This window comes from Xiphias gladius, chromosome 7 (assembly GCF_016859285.1).
Source record: "Xiphias gladius isolate SHS-SW01 ecotype Sanya breed wild chromosome 7, ASM1685928v1, whole genome shotgun sequence".
Lineage (NCBI taxonomy): Eukaryota > Metazoa > Chordata > Actinopteri > Istiophoriformes > Xiphiidae > Xiphias > Xiphias gladius.
In genome coordinates, this window is record NC_053406.1 from 4076731 (window position 1) to 4094449 (window position 17719).

The following is a 17719-nucleotide window of genomic DNA, read 5'->3' on the forward strand; positions in this document are numbered from 1 at the left end:
GACAAAGATCACTTTGGCAGTTTGCTAGGATACAGCTCTGCTTTCTGCATATAATGTTAGCATATGTTGTGTGTATGTGTGTGTGTGTGTGTGTGTGTTTATGGGAGTTTGAGGGAGTGCAGACATATTTGTGTTCTGTTTAAAGCGGTGGTGACGTACACTGTTCTCTGTGGGTGAACTCAGAGCCCTCTTGTTAATGTTTATAGTCTGTAAGCAGCAGTCAGTGTGTGTGTGTGTGTGTGTGTGTGTGTGTGTGTGTGTGTGTGTGTGTGTGTGTGTGTGTGTGAGAGAGAATTTGATAGATTATGGTGATACTGGGATAATGCTGATGCAGGGACAGTATTGAAAGTGTTTGTGTATTTGATTGCGTATATATGTGTGTGTGTGTGTGTGTGTGTGTGTGTGTGTGTGTGTGTGTGTGTGTGTTTGTGTGTGTGTGTGTGTGTGTGTGTGTGTGTGTGTGTGTGTGTGTGTGTGTGTGTGTGTGTGTGCGTGTGTGTGTGTGTGTGTGTGTGTGTGTCTTTGTCTGTACGTACTCTCACCCCCTTAGTTACTGTATAGAGTAATGTGGATGATAACAGAGGAGGCGTTAAAGCAGACCAGAAGGCATATGGGTGAGGTTGGCATCTTTAGCTATACAGTTTCCCCAGGTTCATACTAACATACCTATAATTAACAACTTAATTATAAACAACGTATTTCCTAATGACCCTCTATTAAACATCGTTCAGCTAAGAGCAGCACTCAAATCTTCTTTCATGTTTCCAGCTGTAAACTGAAGCCAAAAAATGTGTTGAAATTAAAACCACTTGTAACCTTCCTGAAAAGCCAGAAGGGGACAGAAACCATGTTGGTGAGTTCTTCCTTCCTGCTAAAAAACAGATTTGAGTCAAGACTTGCATCTGGCATCTCCATGTTTCCTGATGTAAATTTAAAAATCTAATATGACACCCAAAGCAGCCTGTTGTACGGTAAATCAGTGCAATGACAACTCAAAATGTACCAAGTGTACACAATATATTGACATTTACAACACTGGTGCTGGTGCAAGAGTAGTTGTGGAATTTTTAAAATAAAAGACAATTGTTATACCTTTCTTTCAAGCATGTTTTTATCAGAGGATATTGTGTGTTGAATCATAAACAGATAAACAGTATATTTGATAATCCCATTTTCCTGTGAATACAAAAAGGTGTATTGGATTTGTTTTGTCTTCATATGTTGACATTTTATGAACTGTATCATGTAGTCATCATGTTTTCCTGTTTAGGCCACAGCAGTGTAAGAACCTTCATCACATCAGAATGTATCATCTATTCAACCAGTGCTTGTCTGTCCTTGTTTTGACTTATTCAAAACATTTAATGTACCTGAAGGCAAGTATCACAACCAGAGATCTGCGTTTGGCCCGATTACATCTGTGTTCTTTCAGTTTTGTTTTACTGTCACAGTGTTCAACAACAGTCAGACACAGACCAATGAAACCTCTCTCGTGGTGGCTGTGGGAGAGTATTACTATCAGAGTACGGTGACAGTATGAGCAGGCAATAGAATAGGACGACTTACCATATCTTGTTGTGTAAGTTTTCGATTAAACCCTGCAGAAGGTGTCCAGAAGCCAAGCACAACATGTACTTTTCAGTTTTGTTCAGACTTGTACTAATTACCAATTTGACTAAGTCTAGGTTTGGCAGCAAATAAATTAATATAGTGTCATAAATGTCATTGAATTTTGATTCTCTTGACTCACGCGGAGAAAAATGTAGATCACGATACTTGATAAAGTTGTGGAATCATTTTCATTTTTAATGGGAGCCGTATTTTTTCGTATGCTAACAAATTGGTTAACTTCGTTAACATCGTGAAGGTTTCAACTTCCATTAGGAAGTCCTGTAGTGGATGCCGGTTTGGTTTAGAATATGGACAGTAAACCCCTCGGAATACACTTCATGTTTTCAGAATGGAAGTTGACAGAAATGCTTAAGGAGAGATTGCGCCAAGTTACGGAAGCTAGCTGAACACAGGCTAGCCCGGATATGGCATCAGGGCTTCGGCTCTGCATAGAGGCCATATGGCGAGAGGCCAGTCAGCTCATGTTGCTCTGTCAAGGGAGATTTGCCTATTATAAGATGTGACAATTATTAAACAGTTATGAAATTAGCAAGCAAATTTGATAACAAAAACAACAAAGCCTGCCTGATTTTAGCATTGATTTCTAATAATCTAACATGCTAAATGCCCAAATCAGTGTTTATATGATGTTCAACTTTGTACACAGCCGAAGGATACAAAGTAATTGTTGTTATTCTAAATAAACTCAGCGAATATGAAAGAAGTCAGAACACCCCCTGTGGAAGAGAGCTCTGCTTCAGTGGTTTTGTTTGTCGGACAAGAACTGATTTTCTAGCACTGTTTTTGTCTCCACCAATTCCTGAGGGAAATATCTAACTCTTTAGCTGATAAATGCAACATGTGCTTCACTAATTAGCCAGTAACTTTGTCTGTTTGCTATTTGGTGCTGGACAGATAGAATACGATAGGTTTATCAGAGCTTTTCGCACTGTAACTCAAACTAAGGGTGCTGAGAGTGGCGAGACTGAGCCGAAACATTTCAAGTTGCACGCCGTAAAAACCAAAAAAAAAAAAAAAAGTGGCTGAAAAATGTTACAACATCCAGATTAAGCTGAGGGAATCTGCTGAGTTGGGTGATAGTGGCTTTGTCACTTTGAGAAACCTGTTTCAAGTTACACATGGTCATTAATTCCATTGTTAATATAAAATCTTCACTGCCGCAGCTTTAAACGTAGAGCTGATTATGATTGAGGTCATAAACATGATCATTTATGTAATAACCTGAATTTTATCACTTTTACTTTACCGTTCAAGAATGACCCAGCGGGTAAAACTGAGCTTCACACCAAGGGTCTGGCCAGGACAAGTAGTTTCTGCTTCAGTGCCTTGCCAATGAGCACTTTGGAAGTAGTTTCTGAGACATGTGAGAGTGTCCTTCATTTGCTGGTGTATTTCCCCCATCTGGTTTTGGGTTTTAATTGGTGATTTTCTGCTCACAGGTCGGTTCTATAGTCATTAGAACCTTCAGATCTGTGTTGAAATTATTTTTAAAAAAATCCAAAGGTATCAGGAAGGAAATAAGTAATTGATTTCTTCTCCTCTTGCTCTGTACTTTTTGCAGATGTTTGGGCTTTGACAACTGTGATGTATTTTAATCCACGAGTGTGCTATATATCGCAAACCCCAAATGTCTTCCAGCCTGCTAGGTGACCAAACCCCCACTTAATCAGTTGAGGCAGCCTCCCTGCTCAGAGGGAGATGTGTGTTTGCAAATGTCTCTGCAGTATCAACAGAGTTTTTATGGTTGAAGAGCAGACGAGAAGAAAATGAAAGCATGTGACCTCTCCTCTCCTCTTCAGTAATCACAATGGACGTTTCCAACCTCAGCTTCTCAGAGAGGGAGCCAGTCAGAGAAGTAAAACATATGTGGTCATTGTCAAAACAATGAAAAAGCTCAGCTTGGACTGTGGGAGGCTTTGCACAGAGAGAGAGAGAGGGAGAGAGCTATTGTTGTGATGACAGCTGAAGTATTTCATTTCATACCACTCTGTTTCACGCAGGCCATACCACATTACCTGCTGACTCACTGTTGCTGGAAAGCACCGGTTCTCAAGTGGGGTCTAAGGACCCACATGGGGGCCACAGGGACTTTTAAGGTGCCCAAAGCAAATTGAGGAATAGTTTCATTTTGCTGTAATCGAGCTTAATTCAATTTTAAGACTATAATTTATTGATTGATTTAATGATAAAACAAGAAGAAATACGATTTTGCTCAACAAACACAGGCGCTGAAAAAGTATTGATTTCTCATAGCATCATTAATTGAGTTTTTGAACCACTGGGGGCCAATGAAACAATTGATAAACAACACTGACACATCACCTTGCAAAGCTGACATGATGAACGCATTAGCTAACAGCTGTCTGATTACTCATCCTGCAGAGAAGAGGCAACATTAGCATCCATCTGGAGTCTGGTTTCTGTCTACCCGATGAATATGACTCCAATATTAACTCGCTGTAGCGTGCGTGAGATGCACGAGAATGCTAATGAAAGTTTAGACAGACATGGTTAGATGTTTGTCCCCAAAGGAGGAGGCGGACATAGTATAGCACAAGGCTCAAGTCAGAATTGAATGCGCTCACATTATTGTGAAAGCATCATGAGAGCAACACAAGATTTAATACACAGAGATATTAAATAAACATTTTGTTCCGACTTCTTGAGAGCACTGTCATCAATTTGTCATTTATTTATTATTTTGTATTCACACAGAAATAAAGTAAAGTTTGATAAAACTTGAAATGCAGTTGTAGAGATTTAGATACAGCTGTCAGTGTAACAGATTCCATAGCTGAAAGCGGTTACCTTGTCTGCTGTCATGACCTTTACAGACAAATGGCTCAGGGGCTTGTTCAAACGCGAGACCGGCTCTCTGTAATGTCTTGATTTTTGTTTGGAGGCTCAAAATCACACAGTAAAGGTGTTCTCTTCGAAGCATCTTTCTGTTTATGTTGGCAGATGACTGAATTATGTTAGATGATCTGAATGCAAGTCAGGTGTTGTACCTGTCAAACAAAGTTAGCAGTGATTTCTGGGCTGCTGCGATGACACCCTGAATTAAAGGATCCATATTTCAGTATATCTATTAAGTTGTCACTGTGATCAGCTTTATTAAAAAAAAAATTAGGAGGAAGCAGGAAGTTGGGCCTTGTAATGTTGCCGCTACACAGAAACAAATCAGTGTCAATATAGAAGAAAAAATACATTTAGTTTTTTGTAATAAGTAAATGGAAGACAAGAAGAAAAAGCACTAAGAAACCGTTTTTAGAAGATGACAGATGAATGTCTCCTGCAACACCCCTCTCTGACCCTACTACGGTGGTATTCCGCATGTCTCTGGCAGCCCCCCCTCCAGACTCATTGTGTGTGTGTGTGTGTGTGTGTGTGTGTGTTGTGTGTGTGCATGTGCATGTGTGTGCATGTGTGTGTGTGTGTGCAAGGGAGAGAGACGGAGAGTTGGGGGAACAATCTTCCAGTAAATGTCACCAAGCCCCATCTTCATTTCCAAGCTCTCTCTGCTGCTCTCTCACACACACACTCCACACACACACACACACACACACAAACACACACACACACACACACACACACACACACACACACACACAGAAACTGTTGACAGTAAGCAGGAGGGTGCAATGTTGAAGTATTTGCATGAATCTGTCAGTTGCATGGGCGCATACACACACACACACACACACACACACACACACACACACACACACACACACACACACACACACACACACACACAGACACACACACAAACACACACAATTGCTATCTAGTGTGGAATGTTTGCTCTGTTGGGGTCCACTTACAAGGGGGAGGGTGGCAGTCCTCAGCAGCCAGGTTGTCTTTCTGTCTGCTGCTGCCATCAAACACAAAATGACAAAAGAACACAACTGTCTCTATGGGCATTTATGCTCACGATGTACATCTGTGGTATACATGTATAGTAAGTAGTATCAAACTGATATATCATACTGTATGAAAACAAAAGCCATGTAACCTATCTACATGTGGCTGTTTTCCACAAGATGATCACAGCTTATATTTTTATCCAACACTACATCACAGAGTACAACACCGAGAAAATGTTGCCCCTTGACTTGTTGCAGTGTTAATCTCAACAAAAGCGAGGGGATGGAGCGAGGGGATGGAAAGATATTGATGGAGAGAGAGAAAGAATTACAGATGGAGACCAGCGAGACACAGAGGGCTCAGCAGACGGAAGAAAAAAGGTCAAATGTGTGTTTGCCTTTGCTGTGAGGACTAAATGACTGAAACAGATGTAGAGGGAGAATTGAACACCTCTGACCGCTCTGCAGGTAAAATTAGATTGAGTATGAGATACATGATGCTCTTTTCATCAGGAATCTCACCAACATGGGAATACATCTCGCAAAGCGATATCATCAAAGAATCAGTTGTACGAACAAAAAGGTGAAAAATTACAGTTGGGTTTTGCAGATGAGCCGACAAAGTAGTTTTTCCAGTATTTTAATTTTTAACCCTTTAGTCTGTATTGAGTCGTTCCTCTTCAGCCTCAGAGGGTAGAAATAGATCCTTATGTGGTGGAAACTAGTTCAGGGTGCAATGTAATAACATTTGTTAGTCTGCTGGCACATGGATTCATTTTACTTAACTGGAAGCAGTCAAACTGTCCATACACATGCAAACTGGTTTAGAGAAAATCACTTTAATGGAACCATCTGCACGACTACTTATCTGTTCATTCTTGTTAATACCTCCTGATTATGGCAACAGAATACTGGCAGGCTCTCTACAGGTACACAAACCTGTTCAGTGACAAGGGCTACGGAAGTCTACCCCATTTTTGCTCATTTATTTTTTACTTTTCTTTTTTACCTCCACCAAGGAGGTTATGTTTTCACCTGTGTCTGTTTGTTTGTCTGTTGGTGTCATTTGTCAGCAGGATTACGCAAAAAGTACTGAACTTTTTAAATTTTGGGGGCAGATCTGGATAATTCACAATGAATTCGAATCTTTTTACTCTGAAGTCTTGTATATGTTTTTGGACATTGGACTTGGCAGAGGCCTGTGCTCTCTGAGCGCCGCTCTACTTTGTATTGTCTCTCGTGTGAAAGGTCATGTATTCCATGTTCCAGCTGTTAAACAATCATTTAATTAATTTAGGTACATTAAAATATCAAGGAACGTTATTTCAATACTCTTTACACCGTGTCCGTCGAAAATACCTGACGGGCTGGGGGATGTAAAGTAAAAACATACATTAGAGCACCTCAACAACCAATCACCTTTCTAAATCAGTGATCAATATAGATTAAGCTATAATAGACTAAAAGTAACCATAGCAACAATACTGATGCTGTGTGCTAAGTTAACGGTTGAACTTTACAACAATTAAAGACAGCAACATCAAATCAAATCTCTATTCCGGCAAAAGAAATTTTAAAGTTGCGTTAATGGAGTTTTTGGCCATTGGGAGGCAGGAGAACAAGCTGTAACACAAAACTGACTTATTATCTCCTCAATGAGCTTCATGGCTAACGTGAGAGCAAAAGATTAAACGTCGCGAAAACAAGGTTGATGACAGCGTAACATTGAACCCAATCAGTAAAACTGCGAACTGGAAGACACAGACGCTCAGTGGTGCCGAGGGGAACTGCAGCGTCAGGTTACAATTGTCTGTGGCTGAGTCTCCATGTGCGACACCTTTCAGATTTGACAAAGGTATCTAACCCATCGTTAATATAAAAATATTCATTAATGGAGCTTTCTTTTTTTTTTTTTTTAATTTTTGTATTCTTCTGTAGGTGGCCATGATATATGTGCAATGGTACAGTCAGATGATAGACTTCAAGACCCATTGATACACGCAGCAGAGCTTTACCTTCGCCTCATCCATTATTTTCTTATATCAGGATATCTACTTCTTTTTGCTGTGTGGGAAAAACAAACCACACTTTAAGGGGTCTTTTTCATGTCCTGTATTCCAGTTAAAAATGGTGCTGACAAGCGCTGAGGAAAAAAGAAACGTACGACACTGACTTAGCAGGAAAAGACATACCTTTGATAGAAAGGAGAGGAGGAGGAAGCGGTGCAGCAAGAATTAGAGTAGGAATGAGAAGAGGAGGGGAGGGGACTTTGTCCAATAGTTTACACAGTGCAAGGATGTAAAAGCTACCCGGTTGCCCCCCCGTCCTTCACATTTACTACTCTTCCATGTTGTTTCTCCACTCCACCACTAACACCACCCTCCTCCTTTATCCCTCCCCTTCTCCTCCCTCCTTTGGGCCAAAAGAGAGGAGTGATCAACCTGAGAGTTTAAACACACCAGAGAGCCGGCGGCGTAGAGCAGAGCTCACACATACACACACACGCGCACACACACTCTCACACACATACACAGACAGCTGTCCAGCGCTGAGGGAACTCTAGTGAGCTACACTGAGAGCAAGGCTGAGGTAGGTCTGTTGCAGCTGTGAGTAAAGATTACCTCACTGCTGTGTTTTATGGCAGTTATGAAACATAACCGGCTTAAAGAAATGTATGCTTTCTTTCTGTCCTTCTGACTCCTTAAAAAACAGAACAGTTGATGTGATGTTTTAGATTTTTTTGTAGACTCTGAATCAAATTATCTAGCGCAAGCCATGAGTTTATTGTTATCTTGTATCTTAGTTTTTTTCCTAATGTAGCTGCATTTTTGTACAGGACATGACCTACAACTTAAACTTTGAGGGTTCTTTTAAGATTTTGACAGCTGCTCACAAGCTAAAGGTCAAGTCTTGTCCCTTTTGTCCCTTTTGTGCTTTCATACAGAAGACAAAATGAGACATCTGTACCAGAAAAGCAACGCTTACTGAAGGAGAAGCAGCCTGGGATGTCCCAGGACAGAGCTAAAGGAGAGGATAAAACAGACCAGACCTTTGGCCCCCCTGCAAACTTTCACCTCCCAACCCTTGTCCATCAGTCCCCACCCCCTCCAGCCAAACCCTCAGCACACCGACTGAAGCTACACATTCCCCAGTGTCCAGAGGATCTCACTTACAGACTTATCAGACTGAGAGGGCATCTGGCCCGTCCACAGAGGGTCACCAGTGGCCACAGCGGTACCGATGGAAGCCCCAACCCTCGCTGAGATGGGAGACTTGTGTCATCCCCGGTCTTCGTCTCCAGAGGGGGAAACCGTGTGTGCAGCTCTAGCCCGTTACGAGAACACTCTCCGGGATGCCATTAGGGAGATCCACATGGATGTCAGTGCTTTTAAGCTGGGCATGGAGCGTCGCCTGGAGCAGACAGCCAACCTGAGTGGGCCTCTCGGACGAGCGGTGGCTCAGCTCCAGCAGGAGAACCAGCAGCTTAGGAGTCAGCTGGAAGCTCTTACCGAACAGGTGGAGCTCCTGAGGGGGATGATGTGTGACAGAAGCAACTCAATGAGCAACAACCACAATCACAGTCAGAATCACAAGAATCACCTTAATGACATTCAGGAGAACCATGAGGAGATAAAAGAGGTGGTCTACGGGAAGGGTCAGGCTCAGGCTCACAGTCAGAGCCAGACTCACCTCCACATCCAGCCCTGCACCCTGGGGAGCCAAACCCAGACCTACAGCAGTCTCAGCAGTCAGTCAGGTCCTGCATCCCCCCCTGCCACCTCCTCATCCTCCCCCAGCTCCAGCAGTCCTCCTGCTGGCTCTAGAGTTTCCTCCATGGTGACAGGCCCAGTTTCCAGCAGTAGCCCCTCCACCACCCGCTTCTCCAGCCGAGCCACATTTGCTGTGTCCAGCAAGACTAACGTGAGTACTGCATGTTCGTGAAGAGGGGATGGTTAATGCTTTCATCCAGAGTCCTTTTACAACAGTGGTTCCCAACCTTGTTTTTCTGATGTACTCAAGGGTACCTTCATTGACACCACTCGTCATGTTGCAGCTGTGTGTTCATAAGCACAGATTTTAAAATGAATGTTATTTAACACTACTGATTATATAAAAGTGAAGATGGTTCCAACCATTTTTCATACAAGAGAACTGCCAGCAATCGAGTTGGTTTGGTTCCATACTAACTTGAGCTTCAATTTGTAGTAGCACTGCTTGGCGTAGCAGAGGTTGGACATCTCAACCATTTCTTTATTACTTATCTATTTCAGCTTTTTAGCCATGTAGCTATTTCATTTATCCTTTTCCTTTAGCTAACTATTTCAACCACTACCCATTACCTTTAGCTTTCTAGGTAAACAATATATCCACTACTTTCAGCTTTTCATTCCTTTTAGTTAACTATTTTAAACATTTATCCACTACTTTTTGCTCTCTATTATGTTTGGCTAACTGTATCAATTGTCATTACATTTAACTTTTGAATAGTTTATTCCTTACGTTTAGATATCGTTATGTTTGCATTACTTTTAACTCAGTGAACTGTTTATTCTTGCGCTCTTGTTTTCATGCACTCTCACTTGCAACACGTAAAGTTCAGTCATTGTTTGACTCAACATTTGGATATTGTATTTATACAGTAATAATATATAATAATAATATATGGAAATTGTATTTTCTACTTTTCAAATTAGTTCAGCTGCAATGTTTTCATGTACTCCCAAGTATCCCTGCTTGGAAATCACTGCTTTACATGTCAAGAACTCCTAAATCTCAAGAATCACAGAATCTCAGTCAAGAAAATCTGTTTTTCATGTCCTCCTGGGCTGTTGCACGTAGAAACTCTTGACATATTTGTACTGACCCACCACCTCACTCTCCAGTGCGAGATACTCTGTAACATGGATGGAAGTTTTATATACAATAACAAAAAAGGCAATCCAGTAATTGCTATGTAATTTCCAGTTTGGGAAAGCGCCGCTGTTGTAAAGATGCAGAATGTGAGCTTCACTGAATCTGTTTGCATTGTGGCATTGTGGATGTGTCATACAAAGCACTATCTATGTCACTTCTTTGCACAATAGCCCTCCAACAGGATGCTTAAGGAATTATGAGGTAGAGTAACATGAGTTGAGCAGGCTCCTGGGAGGTGATGTTAGTTTGGTCGTGTGGTTTTCAGACCTGAGTCAAATATGTGAAATCAGTGTTGGGAAATGTAGGCTCTGGCTAGTCATTATTGTTATCATCCTGTGCAAATCTCGTGGGTCCAGATTTGGGGATTTACACTGAGTTAGCTCTCCCTGAATGATTGCGGTTTGAGGGAATTCTTGTCCATGCTTTTGGTTTTGAGAAAATTCCAACCACTGGTCTTGTGAAATTCTTTCTAAATGCTACTGGATATATTCAAAAATGATGGGTCAAGCTGAAAACATGTCTGTTCCCTCAGTTCCTAGAAAGCTGACATTTTTCTTGATACTAAAGTTGTATCACAACTGGTTTCATGTCATATCAGCGTTGCATCATTTTCATCTGTGCATGAATGGTGACAAGACACCCCGTGTCAGGTTTGCATTGCTTAGCGGTTTCTGAGTTATTATCAGGAATACATTTTTAGTGTCACCTTGGGATGCTGCTCTTGGAAGTATGTGCTGTTGAGCTACACTCATCTTGGAGTCCGTCGAGTAACTGTCCCTTTTCACTTCATTGTGTAGTTTAATTTGTTTTCTCCCTTTGCTTGTCTTGCTTCTGATGTAACCAAAAAGAGAGTCTCCTGGCTTATGTCCATCCTTTGGTTGCTGCATCACTCAGCTAGTTGAAGATGAGCGAGAAGTTTTCCTGGCCTTGAAAAACGTATTGGTTACTCAGAGCAGAAAGGAAATTCTGTCTCATGTTAAAATTTCCTTTGTGTAAATATTTAGAAAATTACAGCTGAGGACAATCAAGATTTTTTTTTCTATTTTGTCTTTCCATTTCTAGTTGATTTGGTATACATGTGTTTAAGCATGTTTCTCCGTTGTAACTCAGCCGTTCAGGAATTTGGGATCTTGCAATGGCAAGACTGAAGTTAAGTTCCTTGTATTGTTTGTGAAAACTTATTAAGCATGCTTGCATTGTTCTGCAGAAACTTCTCAAAGCACTCCTGCAGCACAATCCAATCTTCCACTTTCCATCTGTGTGCTCAGTTTCTTCAAAACAGGATCATTTAAGACTAAATAGGCTAAATACAGTGCTTCCATTTCAAGGCTGGAATCTGGAATATGCTTCTCCTTCTGTCCGTCATTCAGAAACATTTATGTGTCAGTTTTCATTTATACTTGTACAGCTTTGGGTTATAACATCTTGTATACATCAGTTGCATAACAAAAGCAGCATGTTAGCAGCAGTTGCACTCCTCCATCAGTGTCTACACTGACTGTGTTCAGTGTACAGTGTAGTTACGCCAGGAAGTCAAAGGAAAATTTACGTTAAAGGCCGCAGTTATCTGTGTAAATTGTGACTTTACATACCTGGTGTAGACAGCTGTACTGATTAAAACTGAAGTGTATCTGTGCCGTCAGAACTGCCTGACACGGATGATATGATATATGGGTCCAATAGTAATTTTTCTTAACATAAGAATCCCTTAGATTTCTTTTTGTGTTCTTTCTTGTGTGTGAGCAAGATACATACTAAGCAGGGCATTTTATGGTGTAAGGGCCAGGGTATGCTCAAAAAAACTACTTACTAAAAAAAAAAAAAAAGTTTATATAGCTGTTCTGAATGCACACAAATAATGAGGTGAAAAAAAAGGCTCATCATAGGTGATATATTTAAAAATAGGAGATAATGGGTACGTCTCTCTTGGAGGACATTCATAGTGTTGAACTCGGTTCTTCACATGCATAGTGACAGACATGGTTATATCAAGGATGAAAAAAGAGAGCTGAAAGAGAAGTTCAATTCTTGCCTCCTTTCTCACCTCCACACAGCCGACCAAGTGTGAAGTGGGTGTGAATGTTGGATTGTTCAATTTTCGGAAACTTGCAGAAATGGTTTAGACACAGAACCCCCTAATCTGATGCTGGAAAGGTGTGGGGGAAGGGGGTTTCTGTAGCTATCCCTCCATTCAACAAGCAGTTATGATAGCGTATACTTGCCCCTTAAAAATAAACTTGTCAGTGCTCTCTAGTGGACAAAGTATGTAACGTTGCCCAATTTACCCAATTTACCTCAAACCTAATTTGGTATTTCTATAATTCAATTTTTTTTTTTACTTAGTATGATATAAGATATATTAGTCTGGCCGATTTATTGGTTTAGTTCTAGTTAAACCTCATTCTATCCCCCCTTTTTTTGAAACTCATTACTTCCTATTCAGCAGAAAGAGTTTTTGCTAACAGATCACAAATGTTAACATTATATCAACACATCATTTATGCAGATTTGTCAGCAGATTTGTCAGATTTATCATGCTGGTAGTAGCCATTAGAAGATGGTAAGTGGATGGTAAGTTGTGGCCATAAAGGGAAGCACATGGTTAGCGACAATACTCAGATAGGCTGTGGCATTTAAATGATGAGTGATTGGTATTAATGGGCCCAAAATGAGCCAAGAAAACATTCCCCACACCATTACACCACCACCACCAGCTTGGACTGTTGACACAAGGCAGGATGGGTCCATGGATTCATTCTGTTAACGCTAAATTCTGACCCTACCATCAGTGTGAGTGAGCAGAAATACAGATTCATCAGACCAGGCTACGTTTTTCAAGTCTTCAGCTGTCCAGTGTTGATGAGCCTGTGCCCACTGCAGCCTCAGATTTCTGTTCTTGGCTGACAGGAGTGGAACCTGACGTGGTCTTCTGCTGTTGTAGCCCATCCGCCTCAATGTTTGACAAGCTGTGCATTCTGAGATTCTTCTCTGCTCACCACAGTTGTTAAGAGTGGTTATCTGAGTTACCGTAGTCTTTATGTCAGCTCCAACCAGTCTGGCCATTCTCCTCCGACCTCACTAATCAACAAGGCGTTTCCATCAGCAGATCTGCCGCTCACAGGACATGTTTTGTCTTTGGCATCATTCTGAGTAAAAACTCTAGAGACTGCTGTGTGTGGAAATCACAGGAGATCAGCAGTGTCAGAAATCCTCAAACCAGCCCGTCTGGCACCAACAATCATGCCATAGTCAAAGTCACTGAGATCACATTTTTTCCCCATTCTGATGTCTGATGTGAACATTAGCTGAAGGTCCTGAACTTTATCTGCAGGATTTTATGCAGTGCTGCCACATGATTGGCTGATTGGATAATTGCATGATTAAGTGTGGAGATGTTCTTAATAAAGTACTTGGAGAGTGTATGTCCTTTCACACATCCTTTAAGCATAACAAGTGTGTATTTGGTGGCCTGCAACAGACAGGAGGTGGTCGGGTCGATATTTTCATTATATGATATTATGAAGCAATTCTAGAAACTGGAACTGACGTCAGAAAGCTTTTTATGTCCCAGTTTTTCAAAATGATGCCGTCTGCACTCACAGATGACAATACCTATTATCTCGAAATTTAGCGCCATATATGCGCAGGTTTTCTGTGTATTTCCAATATGAAAATAATTGTTAGGTATTAGAACACATAATCATACAGATATCTAAAATGCAGACTCACAAAAATTTTAAAAACATACACGGACATGCATACGTTATGCAAATAGCTATTCCTACTGCATCTGTAATTACCAAACTACTGTATGTGGCTGGATACAACAGGGGTATGTTATCTTCTGCGAAATCATGTGGTCATAGCTAAAAACACAAGGGCACCTTTGTTTGCCTGTGTCTGCTATGGGAGATCCCCCACTTTCAGCCAAACACACACTGCTGCAGAGACACACAGATCAAATCAAGAGTGAGATGCAGAAAGTACTGTGAAATAGCATATCAGAGCACAAAGGTAGACTGTGCTCTCTGCTCTCATCATGGTCATCAGCTTCATGGGATTTTTGTCCACGTGGTCAGATCTCGACACACTGCTGCTTGAATTATAGCTCACTCCTCCTGCCACATCCTTCACCATTGGGTCAGAGACAGACACAGTACAATAAATAAAGTTGGCTGTTCAGACAGGCATGATTGACAGTTTACACACACACACACACACACACACACACACACACACACACTCACTGCAACCATTCTCAATGGCTTGAATCCAAGCTGAAGTTATCTGTGCCAGAGATGTGTATAGGCGTGTCTGTCTTCCAGCCTGACACACACACACACACACACACACACACACACACACACACACACACACACACACACACACACACACACACACACACACACACACACACACACCTGCACGCATGCACTCACCTCCAAAACACACCTACAGCATGTCAGCCCGATCTCGTTCATGCTGAAAACAAACCTGCAGCACGTATCTGTATGAATTATGCATAACAGTCTCTGTCAGTTCTTCCCTCTGTTCTTTGAAGATTTGGTGCTTTTTTTCATCAGCTGAGTTGAAGTATACTGTATGTATAGGCTTCCATTTTTATTTTTGATATTCTTCTCATTCTGCCTTGTTAAGATTATGATTAATGTCTTTGCAATATTTGAGAAGCTCTGTCATAAATTGCTGCCTCTGTTCCACTTTTCTGATTCAGTACATCGGAATTCACATAAAAATACTTGAATGGAAACCCAGCTGTGTGTGTGACAGTGTCTGTATATGTGTGTGTGTTTCCATCTGGAAGGTTGTTGAGGTTTGTAAAGAGGAGGCTGTGTAGCTCTTTTCTATCCTCTGATGGTTCTGGGTAACAGGAATTAGTCAAGATTAGGATTAGGACAAAGACCTAAGCCTCCTCAACAATGTCTCCTCTTCCTCCATTGTTTCCCCACCCCCCTTCACATTTTCCCATCTCACACACACCAACACACACACATACTGTATGTCTGCAGACAACATTGCTGTTGCCATTTACTTTGCCAAAGCAGGCATCTCAATGGGCCATTGTGTGTGTTCTTGTGCTTCACTGGGAGTACATTGAGTGGGGAAGGATTACAGAATCAACCCACCTCTCTTCCTCCTCCCTGACTCTTTTTTTCGCTTATTCCTTTTCTTTTCCCTGTCTCTTACCTGCCATTCTTATTTCCCTTCTAGAGAATGATAATTTTTTTAATTAAATCTGCCAGTATTTTGTGCGGATATGACAAAGTTGATCAGTTTAGATTAATTAAAATTTAGACACTGAGCTAGATGTTCATTCGTAACAGCAGAAATAGTAGTTTGCCCAAAAGAAGCAAAACAAAACAACAAAACAAACAAACAAAAAACAACTTTAAAAAAAACATAACTCAAGGTCCACTTGCTAGCTTTGTCCAAGGCTTTCAACCACATCTCACTGTCTTCATCAGCAGATCGGATTTGTGCAGTTGTCATGGAGACGGAGACCCAATTGCAATCATGTGACAAAAGTATGGAATTTTGGTCACGTGATAGCAGGTGTTATAAACAAAGTTGTCACAAGTACAATTTTGTGGTTGAAAGCTCCAGAAAAAGATAGTAAATGGACCTATGAGAAACAGACCCTGATGATGTCATGGTGATATCATCAGGGTCATCCCAGCTTGTGTAAGGAGACTACGATTTTATAACAGAAGGGCTGAGGTAGAAGTGGCGTTGGGCATTTACCAGACACGGCCAGTCAAATAAAAACCCTATTGAGTTGCATAATGGGAAACGTAGGATCCACTGTTTTTGGAGCTTGACCCAGTCTAGGGAATACAAATCAGGAAATATCAAGCACTTTTTTCTCGTCTTTTTAATCTGTATTATGGATCATTATGGGGGCGCAATACGTGTAAATCCATGGACAACAAATGTAGTACTGATCAATTATAAAATAAGGAGTTAAACTGCATCAATCAGGGGTTGACTGGATCAAATTCAATTTTTAATAAAAGAAAAATATCTGATAAATACATAATTAATATAATTTACTGATAATATTTGTTCATCTTTGTCAATCTCTTTCTGTCTCTGGCTCAGATTTTCGTTCATAAAAGCCAAACTTTCATTTTCGTTCTTACGCGCAAATATCTTCCTAAACCACACCTGGACCACTCAAGCCTCCACCCATGCAGAGCATCAGACGCCGTGCATTCCTCTAGCGCTGTGCGTGTGTGTGAGTTCTTTAGCAGATGAACAGGTCAGATTGTCACAGTCAGGTCAGAGGGTCATCTACTGTTCTCTGTGAACGCCTACAGACCGGGTGCCCTTGATTTATGGCCAAATATGGCACTTGCATCACGTTATGTAAGAGCTGATTTCTGGAGATGGAAAAGTTGAGTTTGGATATATGTTTCTTATATGGGCTCAAAGGACAGGCTGTATAGACGTTCCATGACTTTTCACTTATGGTGCTACATGCAGGGATTTAATATCTATAAATGATTACTATGCACATTTTGAGGCATTCCGCCTGTCAACAGTGTGGTACAACTGTCACCACACTGTGTTTTGTGGCAGTGGCCAGTGGAGAATGGATCACTTTCGATGGATTCTTGCAAGAAGCAACAGGATTTAGTGGAAATGTGGTTTTAATTTTGTGGAACATGTGCACTCTCAATGCCGCTGCTACGAGACAGAAGCTGCACATTGTCTCCAGGCTCGTCTCATTTTTACAGTAATTATACCAAGCTATTAAAGTTCATTTGACAGTAATAATGTATTGATTCAAAACTGGAATCATGTCTCTTTGTCTGAGTGCCGAGAATTTACGCTGCTATTTGATGGTCTGCTCTTTGAATTGTGTTGGTATAAATTCCTTCAGGTTACACTCCTCCAGATACTCTGTCTCCCTCCATCCCTACCCGTGCACCCACTGGCTCCATCTCTGCCTAACATTACACAACTCAACCTTGATGCTATCTGTTTCTTATCTGCAGACACACACACACACACACACACACACACACACACACACACACTCACATACACACAAGCAGCAGACCACTGCAGCTTTTAGCCTGCAGTGTTTTAGTTTAGTCACAGTCTGAGAATAGGCTGATGGATAGATTGTACATTTAGAGCACTTAGATGTACTGATCCCAGTCCAAACTGAATTAGAGTGTGATTACTGGCTGCTGGTACACACATTCACATGCACAGATCCCTTTTGAGCAATAAGCCATGGAAAAGGTGAAAAAGCTAATGTGTGCTTGCTGTACTGTATCCGG

The 17719-nt window shown here is 41.2% G+C and overlaps 1 protein-coding gene across 1 annotated transcript in view; it reads left to right on the top strand.

The window, feature by feature from the left end:
- Positions 1-7946: 7946 nt before the first annotated feature.
- Positions 7947-17719, top strand: part of smtnl (smoothelin, like) — a 38432-nt gene continuing 28659 nt past the window's right edge. The window contains exons 1-2 of the mRNA XM_040131585.1: positions 7947-8087; positions 8443-9419. Of these exons, the coding sequence (XP_039987519.1) occupies positions 8739-9419 (681 nt within the window). The 5' untranslated portion in view covers positions 7947-8087; positions 8443-8738. The remainder of the gene's footprint in view (positions 8088-8442; positions 9420-17719) is intronic.